Genomic DNA, 16799 nt, shown 5'->3' with positions numbered 1-16799 from the left:
GATTACCCAGAGATTTCATACAAAAATAATATTTCTTGTCCCGAATACTCAATTCTCTTTTCCCTTGATTCAAAATGTTCATGAGGACTATAGACATTTAGTTATCAGCTTAAGATACTCAAATTAGTGGAAAAGGCACCACAATGATTAAAACTAGAGATATTTATAATTACTTCATCTCAAAACCGATAAATGACAAAGAATGTACGATCAACACAATGGTTTGGCTACTTGAAGTTAATTAGGCTAATCTTTTTATAAAATGATTATTTAGTTTTCATTACTGATATTATTGCTATTATTTCTTAAATAATAATTGCTTTTACTGAAAAGCGACACCAGTTCCACACCTAAAGACTTGGATAATGACGTGAATGATTCCCTGGGCTATAGTGAATTAATTTCAAGTTATTCTGAATTAAATATTGTGGTACTTTGTACCTATCGTACTTTCTCTCTGCAAACATGTGGTTACATGCATATGTAAATATGAGGTGACAACGGAAAAAAATATAGTCCTTCGTTTACAAAAATGTGAACTGTGACCGATACCGTACGCGTGATTTCGCTCAAGGGAAAGATACTCTGTGGCCAGGGCAAGAGGATGAAACATTTCGACATAAAACTTCATGAATTCTCTTTCATATCTCATACAGTTGATGCAAAACGTTTAACTAAGATGCGGCTTATGTATCACTTCAAGCCGAGTAATTTCATCTATGTTCATGGGTGTCTTGAATGTGATGCTGGATCAGCCGACGCCCAGAGAAGTGGAAGGGCTAAGAACTCCGTCCTTCCGGCCGAGACCGAGGGCAATTTCGAAGGCGGGGACGGAGTCGAGTCATCGCTCCTCCACAATCCCTCTCTTTCTCCTCCTCTGCAGATTGCAAATAAGATGAGAGCGAGAGTCTGAGGCCACGTTGCCAAACTGCGGCGCACAGGAAGTGGAGGTGCAACGCGTCCGATTGTAAGGCCTTGCCTTCTCTCCAATGCCTCGGATGCGTCCTCTAGGCAAATACAATAAACAGTGTGCTAGACGCGGATAAGCAGAAACCGAAAGCTGAGGCCAGCATTAAAACTTCGTAACTAGGAGAAAATAACACCTGTACTAATGCAGAAAATTGGGTAATGTTATGACCTAAATAAAATATATATTTTTTACTCGGTGTCAGTATCCTAATTTTGATTCGTGGATGTTCGAGCTGAATACGCCTGATAGAATCCCGGCGGAACAGTCGACAATCTCTGACAACCAACGCGGAGAAAACCCGGAAGATGAAGAGATCCACGAACCCAGAATGCCAGGGAAAACTACGAGTTAACAAATCCTAATAATTTTTTGGTTTAGTACGGTATTAGTAGGAGACGACAGACACCTGAGATCACTTGCGAAATGATGAAAAGTTAGGGAACGAAGGATGGAGAGAAACTCGGCGTCGGAATTAGCCTGCTCTTAACGAAAGGGGCGAAGTAAACCATGGATTTATGTATCATCCGACGAAAGGAGTGCAATACCTGAGGCACGAAGCACTCGAGGAGGGACCGAGCATTCCATGAAAATTCATCGTTGGCTTCGAGAAGTAAGGGAGGCAATTCACTGAAAATTAAGCCAAAGGCGCGTTGTCACATATTCCGCGTGGCTTCACTGGAACACCTCGCCCCATTTGTTTTGAAGTTATTAATTGAGAGTATCAAAAGGCTTGAGATTTTTGCATTGCCGGTTATTTCTTAGAGGAACAATTTTTCCTCTCTAACGCATGGTGTATCAGGCCCCGTATCAATGTATGATATGCCCCGTCGTTATACTTTGTGGATCTCGAAGCAGTCAGTACGCACCAAAGGTGATCAGCTTCTAATTATGCTGAAGGAAGTCAGCTCCACGCATGAGAAACGAATAAGAGGATTTACCCGAGTGATATGGTTAAGTAGGATAGGTAGGGGCGCCAAGGGAAAAAGTTATTAAAATATAGCAATTGAAGCGTTTCTCGAAATATTTTATAAAGAAAAATTTTTTTGGCACGTATGTAGAAAATCATACAATTAAGGGTTAAAGATGAGTGCTGCATGCCTGGCGTGGAATCACCCCGTGGCACACACCCTGGTGGTGGCCTGCGCGGTACCTCTTAGATGAAGACGAAAGCTCGTCTTCGCAAATCAGCTCCCCTCTGGACTTAGACGACGCGGCCGTTCGCGCTCCTAGGGTCATTCATCCGCGGCCGAGCCGACAACGCGGCGAGAACGCCGACGGGAGTGAAGGCGATCCGATTCATAATTACGCGCTGTTAACTTTTTCAAGAGCCAGCAGCTAACACGGCTACTACCCCTTGCAAATGAATTTTTGCCACGGGGGGCCACAGAGCAATGGAGTCTTGACGAAGTGGCCACGCGGCAGCGCCTGTTTCCCCACCGTCCTAACATCTCCTGTTTCCAACGGGACTACTGCACATTCCAGACTTCTTATGTTACCCCTTGAATTTTTACCCTCCTCATTGAAACCTTCATAAATTAAATTGCGAGTAAATACACTGTGTCATAGCATGCGTATATGGAGCGCATTGACATGGCTAGTATGACGATGAACATTAAAGAAAATGAGGAAAAAACTATAGGTAATATCGCACGTGGGGTGACATTCTTCCGTGCTGTCGCTTTTAACACTAAACTATATGAAAAAATAATGTTCCCGACTCTAAATGACAATTCATACCAAGGTTTCATTAAAATCACTTTTTATCTTCTACTACGCGAAAATCAAGGCATGGTCTCCTTTCGCGTCTAACAAGCCTTCTTCTTTAAAGCTATTGAGAAAAATGAAATCTTTGAAGGACCCCAGGGAAAACGATCAACTGAACTGTAATCGGACAATAACTGGGCTAACATTACCCCATATAAATCACACAGTAAGTAGATTGATAACACAATGCAATCAACTCTATTTCACATGAAACGTAAAATAATGTAAAATGGCAGAGCATTCTCAGCCTAAGAAAATGTGCGAAAGCCGATAGGAGAAGATAGGATGAGACGGGACCGAATTCCACGGAATTGCTGCACTTACGAATTCCATTCGTGTAACCCGCCGTAGCAAAACCTAACTGCTACTGGGACTATGGGAATTTTACCCAAGGAAACGGGTTTGTGCGTTCATATGGGCAAAGGAAGCTGCTCAAGCATCGAGTTTTAACGGATGAGAAAATGTACGAAGCCAACGCGGCAGTTTCAACCTAATGGCCGTTTATGACGTTGCACGGACTGGATCAGGTAAGGTTCCTCATGTTTTTTGGTGCATCACCCTTCAACAAGTATTTCTGGTTACCCGAAACTATTTTAAACTATTCCTCTATATCCATATTCTGGTCATGAATTATTATGCTGAATTCACTCGAAGAAGATATTTAAAATTCAAGAAAATAATACCTAAACAGAGAAGTAGGTATATTGAGAGCTAGTGAGGGATCCATTTAACACAATGGTGAACGCAAAGATATACTGAATGAAAGTACCGAAGAATAATAAGTGGAATCAGAAGCCTTTGCAGATAAAAATCAAAATACGTAACGCATATCGAGAATATGATGTAATAATACAAAAGGACAGTGAATTAATGCTTAAAAGTATTGACATGACCATTCATTCGACGACTTTCGATTATTCAAGCTTAAAAACTCTTGCTGGAACTTAAAGAATGCTTAAACATTTGGCTAAATAGCACTATGAAAAAAGCGGCACGATACCTCCTTTATAACAGTCCCCCTAAAATCTTTCATCTAGACGAGTTTAAGGGACAAAAGCTATTGTAATTATACCAATTCTGTTTCTTCCGGGCATCGGATGGAAATGCACACAATTCAACACGGAACGAACGACGACGGATCACGTAGAGGATAACGAGACGAGTTTTCAATGGAGTCCCGTGTGCAGACAATTTCCACGGGGCTCAGGGAAAAAAAGCACCGTAGAGTTAAAAAAGAATTAAAAATAGAAATACGTTCGCAGAAAAAAAATGCACGCAAACCGAACGCGCATGAGGGAACAAAACGCGAGCAGTTGGGAGTACTCGATGTGCGCGTCGACAGCTCGGAGCGTACTAATTACCTCGAAGGGAGGAAACAATTACTTAGCCACTCGGGCCGTCCAGCTTTGCAGTCGGTCGGGGAGGGAAAAGAGCCGGAAGACCGCGAAACTCTTGGAAAGAATTATCGGAAGCATCGGAAGTCAATTGTCATCAAATTGCCAAACAAACACGAGCCCCAACACGCGCGCCAGCGTGCATATTGACATTCGCGGAGTGAGGGCCATTCATCAAGAGAAGGAACGCTCTTTCCAAAAAGATTTTTTGAAGCAAGCCAGTAAACACTGGGCAACGGTAGAGCATGCACATTCTGGCTTAAATTCTGCGATGCAGACTATTTAAAAAACCATGACCGTGACAGATAGGTAAGGGCGCATTCCTTAATTCGTTCTCTTACCGAAATATGGTAATGAAATTCTTAAGGATGAACACTACCTAGGAGGAAAGCGTAGCGCTCGAGAAGTAATAGCAGTAATTATCCTCTTTAATTTGTATGAACACTCTAAGCAACACTACATTTGTAAATTAAATATACATTATTGAATATACTATCATCTATTTTGAGTTACATCGATTATGTAAAAACCTCGAAATATGCAGTCGACGGCAAAGGTCCGTTATTTTCAGTTATTATGTGAAAAGTTTTGGTTACGAAACTGCATGAGAATTCGCTCTAAAACTGAAGAGCTTATTTTCGAGTGTATTTTTCCTCAATTTCATCGCTAAAATTAGAAATGCCTCGTGATGACAGCACAAATTCATCCTTAGCTTAGAATATACTGAAAAATGTAAGTGCATGGTTAAGCAATGAAATTGTTAACTTGCATGCTATCAACTACATATAATGCTTATAATAGCACACATGATTTCATTACTCCATTCTATAAAATTATTTCTTCGCAAATGCGTGCGAATTACCTCGTATTCCATTTATTTACTCCGTCGTAATCCTCTCCTTAAGCATCCTTTCGTCCATTTGTACCACATCCATCCATACCATCTGACTCCTTTTTTATTTATGATTGAATAAAGCTTCGAACTAGAACCAAAAATAAACTAACGAGTTTGAGAAAAGGTAGATAGGGAGTAAGATGAAATGTTTAAGGACATCACACGTAGCGTCGCGTTAAAATCCCGGAAGAGCGCCAAACAACGGCGGTGTATCATCATCATCCCTTCGCTGAGCAGTTCATTGAGGAAATAAAGTGCGGCGAGTAACTTCACCGAATATTTGCAAGCATGAACTGGTTAATGCGTGGAGCAATGAAAGCATTAACGGCCCCTGGGAAAACTCTCCTGTTTTTATTGCTCACTTCCCGTCTGAGAAAGCTTTCGGGATGGATTGCTTGTAGCGCAAAGTTTCTTTAGCTTACCTTCAGTGGCTAAAATCGATTGTTTATCTTATTTAATATTCTTGAAACCAGGACACAAGAATTGTAAGAGTGAATTATTAGTTTGTTAATTACTATAAAAATTCTTTAAATATAAAAATAAGCAAAAATATTCCTACAAAGCAAACACTTATCTTAGAGCACAAAAATTGAAATTATAGCATCGAATACCTATCATGAATAACAATAATTCCGTTCATAAATTGGTTTCGTTATCATTTCAGTTATATTCGAAGAATTTCATGCTTGACTGTTATCGCTGACACAATGCATATCCAAATTAAAATCAGTTTTTTTTTCTGGGAAAGATAAACATTAGACTTAGGACAGAAATTGAAAATGTATACGATGTATTGCAATTTATAAAAATGAATCTCCACCAATAAAAAATGAACGACGGCTCATGAGATCTGCTGATTTGATAAATAATAATCTATAAATGGATCAAATACCTCTTCACCCATCCATTTATTTGTGCAAAGTAATGTATTTAAAATCAAACGCAGTTATAGAATAATATCTTTGCGTGTTAAAGTGATAAAAGGAACTCAGAAAAGGCTCCAATATAAAGGAAGCCCTCCATTTCATCAGTAAGTGTTCGTAAATCATTCGATCTCTTACAATTTCAGATTTTTCGCATGATACAATGTAGGTGCGGCGAATGATTAAATAAATAGAAGGAAATATCAAATTTTAAGCAAACGGGAAAACTGCGCCAACCCGGAAGATGCATTGAATTTTCACGCCGGCACTCATTTGGCGCAAACGGAGAGAGAAGGTCGTGGAGGTGGTGTACGGGGATGAAAGGGGTTTACCGAAGCGTGGCCGACCTGCCGGCAGGAGGGGTTTTGGTGGGAAAACGAGAAAGTGGGATATAAGACAGCGGAGAGGGTGGAAGGAAAAACGAACGGGCGTTGGGGAGGGGTCGCCAAGGGAGGGAGCGAGCTTGATAGAGTTAGGAGGAAGAAGTTTGCCAAAGTAAAGGGAAGATAAATGTGGCGAGGAATTGAATAAATCACGCGGGCCGTATATTTTTAGGGATCTCAACAGAAGGTGGCGGGATCCGGAGGTAAAAATGGGGAGGGGGGTGGGAGGGAAAATCTGACAGGCGGGAAGCGATGAGGCAAAAAACCCGTAAACAATGGGGGTTGGTCATTTTTTTTTAATTACGTGCCGAGAGAAGCGATTCTGGATAGGTGGAAGGCAGTGGATGGGAGTGCTGAGAGAAAGGGTGGGAGAATATAGAGGCCCTTTTATCGTTTTCGCATTTTCCCTTTGATCCGTCACTGTATCCTCCTTAAGCCGTAAATTAAGATGGCGAAAGAAAATGTTTAGGAGGAGGCGAATACGGATGCGATGACAAGAGGAGGAAACACGAGGAGATGGAGAGGGAAATGAGATTCGAAGTCGAAAGTTTTCGAGTAAATCGCTGGAGAGAACTGCGGGAAGGGAAGGGAGTCAGTTGGACGGTGACATTCAAAAATACGCCAACAGGATCGTCTACTTATTTAACTAGAAACAAAATCGAAAAATGAGCGAAAATATTGATTGATATTTTAGTCCTCAACTTTTCACTGCGCCTTATTTTGGTTCACGGTGTTTGATACAGAAAAAAGGCATTTCAATTTGTCGCTAAAGTACGCATCCGAAAGTCCTCTTATAAATAATCTTCCGCTTGTCTTCAGCGTTCAGTAGTGATAAATTTATACATTTTTCAATAAATATTAAGAAACAACATCCAGCCAAATATATTATGTTTTATGATGAAGATAAGGGTATTCGTGACAGCTACAATGGGATACCTAAATTAAGTTATGACGCAAAAATCAGTAAGAAAATATAGTTTCTGGTCACTTCAGTGTGCCACTTGACCTTTTCAATAGGTAATGGAGTCAATTGAAGACGAATAAAATCAATGTTGAATATTAACTTCGCACTCCAAAAAGATTTACTAGCGTGCGGCTGGGCAATTACTTCCTAATCCTGGATAAAATTCAGCCACACACACCAAACAACAGCCAAAACATGAGCGGGAAATTCTTTCGAAAGTGATTTTAAGACGCGGAGCAAAATGTTCAAGCAGCACTCTCGCTATCATACGAATTCTCCGCAATAGCGGCGCCAACTTGCAGAATTATAATGGCCCACATAAAAGTTTCGGAAACTTCATCTAACGTGTTGGTCTCTTCCTTAATGCGAGAGAGCGTACGTGTAAAGTGGGACTACCCATATCCCCAATTTTTTCTGCAAAACATGCGTCAAAAGCCTCTCTCGCAGCACCTCCGTCGTCACGTCCCACACAAATGTTTTGCCCCTTCTATCCGCTACCCTAAATCCGGATACCACAGCGCATCTCAACCTCTGTTTATCCCGACGCTTACCCTCACTCACCCCTCTCAACACGCTCCTTCCGCTGCCTCACAACAGCTTTCTCCACCGCTTACATTAGAGCGTGATACTTCGGTCTAGCACGAGTGGTCGGAAAACGATCCGAATACGTAGAACAACTGTTTGCTTCGTGTCACTCCCCTTAACAAGCAATGTTTCAGGCAAATTTATTTATATGACTATTACACATATCACCATTAAACCTACCTAGCCTTTCTCAGTAAGGTTTCGAAGGTTTTTAACGCCACCCCTTCTTGCGTGAGCGTTTTCCTGCAGTGGGATATATCCAATAAGAACGAAAGTCAATATCCTTAGGTTTCCCCCACATTTGTTCACACCTTTCACAATAGGTATGTGTAATGTTGTTCACTTTAAATTTTGTTTGCTGTTTTTCAAAGCATACTTCTACGTATCTTTCGTTATAATTCGACTGCAATTTATTTCATGAGTAACTTGACAATGTATTTATCTGCAAATATTTAATGTATGACGACGGGTTAGATGAAAGATGGGACTTTCTAGTCCTAACCTCGCCCAAAAAAGTCGATTCATTATTATATCGTAAAAGTAACATCACCTTAATTTGATTCTCTACTTAATGCGATAAAATTATGCTTGATTCTCCGTAAGTTAGGTAGCAGTACCTACAACTTTCAAATATTTATCGCTTGTCCGATTTCCGAGTGCTTATTTCAATAGCCACACTGTAATATAATCCTTCTAAATTGCAATGTATATTGTCAATAAATTCAAAGTTGAGGTGATGCCAAGATTAGATAGTAATTTCCGTTGAATTTATTTTCGCACGACGCTTTCGTTGTAGCAACAACATATAATTCAGTGGATACATTGCCATTTCTTTCATAACTAAAATTAATAACATCCACCACATCATGCCGCACATCATACAAGTGAGTTCAATAGATAGATTAACGAAGACGGAAGGAGTTGCGTAAAACTAATAACGTAAATTATATTGTCTCATATACATTTCCGATAACCCTACTTTTCCCCATTATAATGTAATTTACGAGAAAATTATTGTATGCTGTCCAACCCCAGCGGGGATTCCAATGACTCCTATGATTTAATACGAACTCATGCAGTGGATTGGCTCATTTCAAGAAACCTCAGAATAAATTTCCACACATGTAATCACCACATCGATTTTATTTCATCCCAACTAAATGATATTTTGCGGCTTACTTCCACAATTCTTATTCTGACAAATGTTACCGATTCCTCACAATTATTACAACCTTATAAGGCATGAGAGCATCAGAGTTGACTGAAATTATCTCTCTGTAATGATCTCTGAAATCTGCAACTATCTAGAACAAACAAAGATATTTAATATCAGCCAAGCTACGTTCATAACATTCGTCACCATGACTCTTTCACGACTTCTACTTTATATCCACGTTTATCTCAACTCACAGCCCTCCCCCCCTCACTCTCAAACAGCAGGATCCAGGATAGGAACAAGGAGGGGTAGTAGGCTCTACTCTCCTGTCTATATTCGACAACTGAACAAAACTACCATTTTATCTAGTATAAATTGGATATTCAAGTGGGGGCTCCCTGCATCCGCCACTGCTCTCAAACATTCTCATACTTTCTTGAACTCTAGCCATCGCAAACCACTCGCTTCCTCAGAAGCTCCTGCACGACCTTCTCCCCGCCGCTGATTCCTGAAGGGACATCCACCCACACCGCCCACTCCGACGAGAGAGTGCGTGAGGGCGAGAGAGAAAGGACGCAAAAAGAGAGAAAAGAAAGAGAGAATAGCGCTGAACACCCAAGAGGCGTGTGCGCGTGCATCAGCATTCGATGCAGAGAATAACCTTGGCCAGAATGTTGCGTTAATGTTGGCTGTCGGGCTGAGGAAGGGGAAAAGAAAAGAAATGGGTGCTAAAACCTAGGAGGACATCGCGGGCGGTGAAACGCCAGAAAAAGGAGACGCGGTGGGATAATTTGAAAACGAGCGTGCAACGGGTTTAAGGAAGGGAGAAAGCTTTAAAGAGTGCGTCTCACGGCCCCACACAACGACAACGCTGCCCGACAACGTTACCGCAACGTTTGGGAGCTATGCAACGCACGCTGCGGGGTGTGGGTAAAATTTTTGACCTCGACAAAAATTAATGAGGAATTTACGAAGTTTGCATTACGCATCTGAACTCGGGCTTGGTACTCTCGCAAAGTTTCGATTTCATTCCACTGCAGGTAATTTTCAATGAAATGGGGGAATAAAGTCCTCTAAGCTTATATCCACAAATTGGCACCCGAGAACCTTGATAAATAAATTGAAAACCCTCGCTAATATACAAATGCCATCTGAATAGACTAAACGCTTTTAGACCAATCATGGCGAAAATGCAAATATAATGAAATAATTGATATATCCCGAAAATGTCTACGGCTGGATTTTTTTTCATTTCATAAATTAGCTACCGACCTGAGGATGATAATTGAATAAATCTGAGAGATATCGAGTATTCCGACAACATACAACCGATATTTAGATGGCACTCGGGTGCCTACGTGAGTACTCGTTTGCTCGGTCACTTTCAAAGAAAGACGTCTGACAGTGAGCACTTGCAGTTGCGTATCTAGGTTTATAATACCCTCTCAGTACTAAAATATCTGTGCTCGAGTACGTTTCGCGCTCCACTGGTGTTCGGCTTGAGGAGTGTGAGGGGATCCACCCGTCTCTATGCTCATCACCGGCGGAGGAGAGAGCAAAACAGAGAAAAAAAAATGAGGAAGGGGAGCCGCCGCCGTTTGGTTTGGAGGGAGATAGGGAAAACAAGAGGGAAAAACTCTCCGGAGAGCCATCGCGACGTGAATCCGAAAACTGAACCGCTGCGCTGGGCGCGTCTTCACCCTCACGGAAACTCATGCGATACCGTCACGACGTGACGACGTGCCGAGGAGAAAACTGAAATGCCAGCCTCACATACCTCCCGAATCCGACGGTTTTTGGCGTGATTTCGTGGAACCGAAAATATAATCAGGATCATAAACGATACTAACTAACTCATTTTCACTGATAAGTAAAACACACATTCCACCGGTTCATTGCCAAATTAACCATCTCGCCAGAAAATGTGAGCTAGCATTCAACGTCACGTGAAAAAATTATTTTTTAGAATGTTACATAAATTATACCTACGCTATCAACTCAACGAATATTGCATAAATTATTCGCCATTTACTCTAATTGGCAAACAATGGTACCTTATTTTGGAGTTGGTGTAATAAAATTTTCATAAATGATTTTAAATAAATTACTAGAAGGTTGGGACGATCTAGTACACCATAAAGCACATCTGATGTACGCGGATATAAACATTTATGTGAGCTATCGAAGAATTTTTTTACGAAATGCTCAATATTTGACAGCTTTGATTGATTAAAGCTGGATATTATCCGATAAATGAAAATTCGCAACATCTCCTCTTACAGTCTTGCACCATTTTCTTTATGTATTTCGTGATAAATTCAAGAAAAAGTTTTCCTGCGGCAAAATCTATGACCTTTATTGAGAAACAAAGTCGATTATATCATATATTAGAATCCGCAACGGCTAAGCTAATGCTGTCAGGCTCGAGCTATCTCCTGTCAAACTACTCAATGGGTTATAATTCAGCGAAAAGATAAATTACAAAAATGGGGATGGAGAGAAAATTTGACTGCAAAAAATTTTAAATTTTATTTGAACACTGACAGTACACTGGTACGAAGGAAACACGAGGCAGGCAATAGCTCGAGTATTATACAATGTAGAGGCATCAAATTTCACATCCATTCATTCGCTAAAATTGAATGATCAAGTCTTCGATATAAGTTTAATGACATGAAAGCATAAAGCTTTAAAGGGAAAGGTTTCTATTTCTCGGAGAAGATCAATTATTGGACGAATAGGTGGTATGGCACGGTGAATAAGAAACGTGTGCTTTGCGATGCCAGGGATTACATTAGATTTTGGTTTAGTTATAAGAAAGGTGTCCATTGCAATACATAAACTACATTACAGTACGAGGGTATCAAATAGCTATCTACGTAGTAAAGATTCAACAATTTTTAAAGCCGTGTTTCAGAGTACAAAAAAATAATACCATCCTTTCCCACAAATCGCTTCCATTTTGATAATGAAAAAACAGGTTTTTCGTAAAATCAATAAGAAAGAAATGAGCCACATAATTACCATACACCAATAACACCATTAATAGTTGACGAAACAGCGAATTGGAACCATGACTATGATAAACTCGTTCACAACTCTCCCACCCTCCTTCACGGTTTGACAACCGATCCCGCATTCTGCGAAAATGCATATAAATTTTTTTCATAAACATCGAGGTACGGCTCTTCCTAACTCACCAACATTGATTTAGCATAAGATAAATGGCTTGAGCCGAGTGAGAAATGTTGAACGACAGGTCGACGGAAGGGGAGAGAAAGGGGCCATTCGCCATGGGTCGGGCATTTCCTTCCTTCTCGAGTGCCGCTTTATTGTTGCTCCCACAGCTCCGTGACCGATCTGAAGGTCTGGAGATATAATGCACCCCCGCCGTCTGTTGGTCGGGAAGAATTGTCTTCACGGGTGACAGCGAGTAAAAAAATTGATGGTGCGGGGCCGAAGAGCCGGAGAAGGAAGGACACTTGCTCCGTACGGGGAAGACATCCAGGGCGGCAGGAGAAGTGTGACTGAGAGTGAGGGGAATAGATGTATTTGGGTAGGTTTTCTACCGAGTCGACCAAAATATTGCGAACAGACCGTTCGCACGTTCATTGGGAAGGTTGGCATCTAATCCATTCAAGTCATTCATTTCTCATATCAGACAAATGCAAAGGACATCGTGCCCTTTCACTTCAGGCCCATGAGTGCCTCATACACCTACAACTTGTGAGCGGTGAATAACATTCAATATTTAAGTGGATTCTACAAGAACCACATGACGATTCTACAAGAGAATATTCTACTGAACATTTTACAAGAATGTTACTAAAAAACTTCGGTCTCAATAAGTTTGACTGGTGAGTGTATTACGCACTTAATTTGTAATCATTTATAGTGCCATGAATTTGCATATATTTATGAAAATCTGACCCAAATTTCCTTAAAATGAAATTCTACTAGTCATTCATAATGATATTTTGAGGTGACAACTCATGGGTATAGCTATAATTGTTTGGCTCGTAAAAGAAAATGTTATACTGAATATAACGATACTATGAGTAACAAATAAATTCTTAGAATTGAAGAGCTATAAAAAAGTTAGAGATAAAAGATAGATAGACGTTTACCTCTGACAATTGTTAGAAAAGCTAATTAAAAACTATATCCGGAGAAATCCATTGAACTACGGATAATTTACACACAAAATGAGTGAAAGAAATGATTGGTAAGTATTTCTAGAAAAATAGCACAGCACATATCGAATGAAGATTAAAAAGATTACAGGGACGAGAAAGTAAGAAGACGCGAGGGCTGAGAGGGAGATGATTTCGAGGGGCCGGATCATTACGAACATTGTGTTTCAAATGTGAAGGGTATAAAGGGATCACAGTCAAGCGGCTAAAATGGGGAGCAATGGACACCTATGGAACCAATTGAGTAATTTTGTTCATCTATGCCTGAATAACCCACTTTTCCAAATTATTGCATCAATTTCTTAAACGCATTATAAAAAATGAGCTTAATAGTTATTTTACATATTTTTATTATTTAGAAATATATACTTTATGCGATATAAAACGATCAATCTTTGGAATATTTCTGTAAAATAAGGAAATTGCTAGCCACCTAGGGAAAAGCCGTTATTGTGAAACATTTTGCCCTGAGCAGCTTCTCTCTTTTGCTCGATATTACTTGCAAGTTCTCTTCCCGCAACCACTTATTTATAGGCATGTTGAATGAAAGCCACTAAGGGGTATTGTTAACTGTGCCGCGTGGAAAACTCTTTGGGATTGGAATCATCCGTCTGGGATATTGAAAAATATGATAAATCGGACATTTCCAATTACGTTACTATTTCGACAAGATCATTTAAAAAGAGGATTTGAAAGGGGCTCATCGATTTTCCGTGTCTAAGACGGAGATTGGATTTCAATGCAATTTAAAATCATTCTCATGACGTAAATGAAATGGGTTGCCAGTATGAATGGGATGTAGACAATGACTTGCAATATAATAGGAACTCTATTTCAGTACGACACGAATGGATAACTCAAAATCAGAGATTTGAATAATTAGGGTGCAGATTCAAAAGTAGGGCCAGTATTGAAAAAAAAAGCATTTTCCCAGAAAAATAATACCTACTCCTATAACTAACATTCAAAAATACTCGTGAATACACAAAGCAACACGAAACTTTGGATACAATTCATTGCACTAATACCATGGCAATCATCAATGACTTCCTTCAAAGAAAAACAAGAGAACAAATTTTAGCGCGATGGAATGATACATATATGAATTTAAGATTATAAAATACGCAACACATATGAACAAGAACGCCAGGAATAAATCAAGGCATCACAACATAAATACCTCGTCACAGTTGAAGTAAAATTAATTATTGGCTCGCAAGGGACTCATCGTTCAGAAGAACCAAAATACTATACGATTCGTAATACGCTGAGGACATGAAAAACCCACAATTACTCCGACCGTCAACAGGGCCTTCCTAAGCCTTGATTGCAATGCCCTCGCCTCTTTCCCTCGCCCTTCACGCCCTCCTACTTCCTACTTCTGGCGATTCCCTCCCATCTCACTGGATTCACTCTATCCATGCCTCCTCGAGATTTTCTTCATAAATGTAGGTCGCACATTCAAACACTTTGGAATTCGAACATGGAAAAATGATGCCACAGCATTACCACAGCAGCCACATTAAATAACAGAATGGACAGGAATAAAACTAAAACAACAAAATAGGAAAATTACGAGGCGCTTTATTCCTTCATCTTGTCAACAGTTCCACAAAATTGTGCTCACATCAATAAGAAGTCGGAATTAAAGTCAGCTCCATGTCAAAAATTAAAAAAAAAACAGAAGTAAATTTCACTCAAATTTAATTACTTGATAGACCAAGGCGTAGGTGCGCATGTGCCATTACTATGGTGCCCCGGTGGGTCAAGTAATGAAGTTTGGGTGGAAATTTAGGAATAATTTTTTATGCTTTTATAAATATTTATAATAAAACTACGCATCAATAATTTTTTATGCTTGACGTAGATATATCCAAATTTAACAAAGTCTTCTATGCTAATATGCGTTCAAACTCGGCTCATACACAAAGGGAGTGCAGAGGAAGAAATCGTATTTGTCTCGACGACGTGACGGTCGATCGGGGGCAGGCGGAGAGCGAACGGGCGGCGAGGGGCAGTCGAACGAGCTCTCGGATGGGGTTGCGATCGGAGAATACACGTAAGTTTAGGAGATGAGAGGGGATGGAGTGATCAGTGGGGGAGGGGGTGATGAGGGGGTCGAAATAGCGGGGCTTCGGTCAGACTTACATGCGCGGCTGATGGACATAACGGGCGCTGACGGCCGCAGCTGTCGGGAAGCAGTCGAAGCACAGGAGCGGTGTATATCGTCGGTATATCCAGCCAGCGAGGAGGAATCCGAGACGCCTCCATGTTTACGCGCACATGAACCGCTCGAGGTTGGGCGAGGGACTGACTGGCGAGGAGGAGCCGCCGAGGAAGGAGGGACGGCGACAAGAGACGGGGGCAGCGTAGGGGACGGGGATGTATGGCAGGGGCTGTGCGAGTGGACGGAGATGTGGGCGGATTGGGAAACTGGAAAAGGGGCTTTAGGGGTGCGGTGAGGAGAAAGGGAGAGGGAGGGGGTGAGTCACCAACGGTAGACGCTGGAGGCTGGTAACCGAAAGGCGGGTCTACTACTACTGAATAGACTCTAGCTATTGGTGATGTTTTTTTCGGGAGTGCCTTGCGCACTTATTCGGTTTGTATCCCGAAGTTTCGTGGCCGTTGCTGTTCATTTTTACCTGGGGAATGGGCAATGGGAAACCGATTAAGTACGCAGGGCCGACAAATCATCACCAACAGCTACAATGACCCGCGATAGCTTCAACCCAGAGAAGACTACTCCGCCCGGTTACGTGCTTGAGGCGAACCTGTAAGTAGGTATTTGCAGAATGTTTCCGAAGTTTTCTGCCTGGTGCGATCGTCGCTCAACTTCGAGCACTAATGCCAAACTAAGAGAAAATAAACACAAAAGCGCTACGCAGTGCCAAAACCAGAGTCCAACATTTGAAACCCAGCTTCGATATCATCACGGTAAATGTAAATAAATAGCAAATAGGATGCTCACAAATGGCTTTTCTCAAAACGTTGTTCTGCTTCTTCGTGAGTATTAAATTATTAAGGGAAACGCGCTCACCGAATGGGCACGGGAGATTATGTCATCAAACCGGGAGCATTAGGGCAAGGGTTAGACTTTAGGGTCCTACACGAGGAACACCAAAATTTTCGCCCGCTCCTCTATTACAGACGCTTGCAACAGGGTGTGGGGGGAACCGAGAAAAAAATAACCAAGCGGTAGAAGGGGAGAGAAGGATTGGAAAAGAACTTTCAAGACGCGGACGAAGGACAGTGAGGAACAAGCGGGCTCCTGACCGTCGGCCCATATTCTCCCATTTCCAACGGCTGTGGACTGAAAAAAATGCTGGAAAACTGGAGAGGTCCAAGGCCTCATGCCCATATGAAGGTCCACGGAAGGGTGGGAGGGGACGCAAAACGGTCGTCGTGTTTTATTGGCGAGTTTTCATTTTTACTGTCGGCGATCGGGAGGGGGGGAAACGGGCGAAGCAGTGCGAGGGAGTCTTGCGAAGCGGTGGAAACAGATGGAAAGGATTACACGGAGGAAAGGGGAGGAAGAGCTGTTTGCCGCAGATTGAAGGGATTCGGTAGAACGC

General features: G+C 41.4%; 1 protein-coding gene across 2 annotated transcripts in view; it reads right to left on the bottom strand.

Annotated features, from left to right (window-relative positions):
- The window catches only part of LOC124172067, a 547471-nt gene that overhangs the window by 112567 nt on the left and 418105 nt on the right, over window positions 1-16799 (bottom strand). Inside the window, exon 1 of one of the 2 annotated variants that reach the window (XM_046551485.1) lies at window positions 15376-15502. The exons of the other annotated variant lie outside the window; for it this stretch is intronic. Within the exon in view, the coding sequence (XP_046407441.1) occupies window positions 15376-15394 (19 nt within the window). The 5' untranslated portion in view covers window positions 15395-15502. Of the gene's footprint in view, window positions 1-15375; window positions 15503-16799 lie in introns of those variants that run through there. 2 annotated transcript variants of the gene reach the window in all.

The sequence above is a fragment of the Ischnura elegans genome, chromosome 1 (genome assembly GCF_921293095.1).
Source record: "Ischnura elegans chromosome 1, ioIscEleg1.1, whole genome shotgun sequence".
Taxonomy (NCBI): domain Eukaryota; kingdom Metazoa; phylum Arthropoda; class Insecta; order Odonata; family Coenagrionidae; genus Ischnura; species Ischnura elegans.
This window is presented reverse-complemented; position numbering and strand designations above follow the sequence as displayed.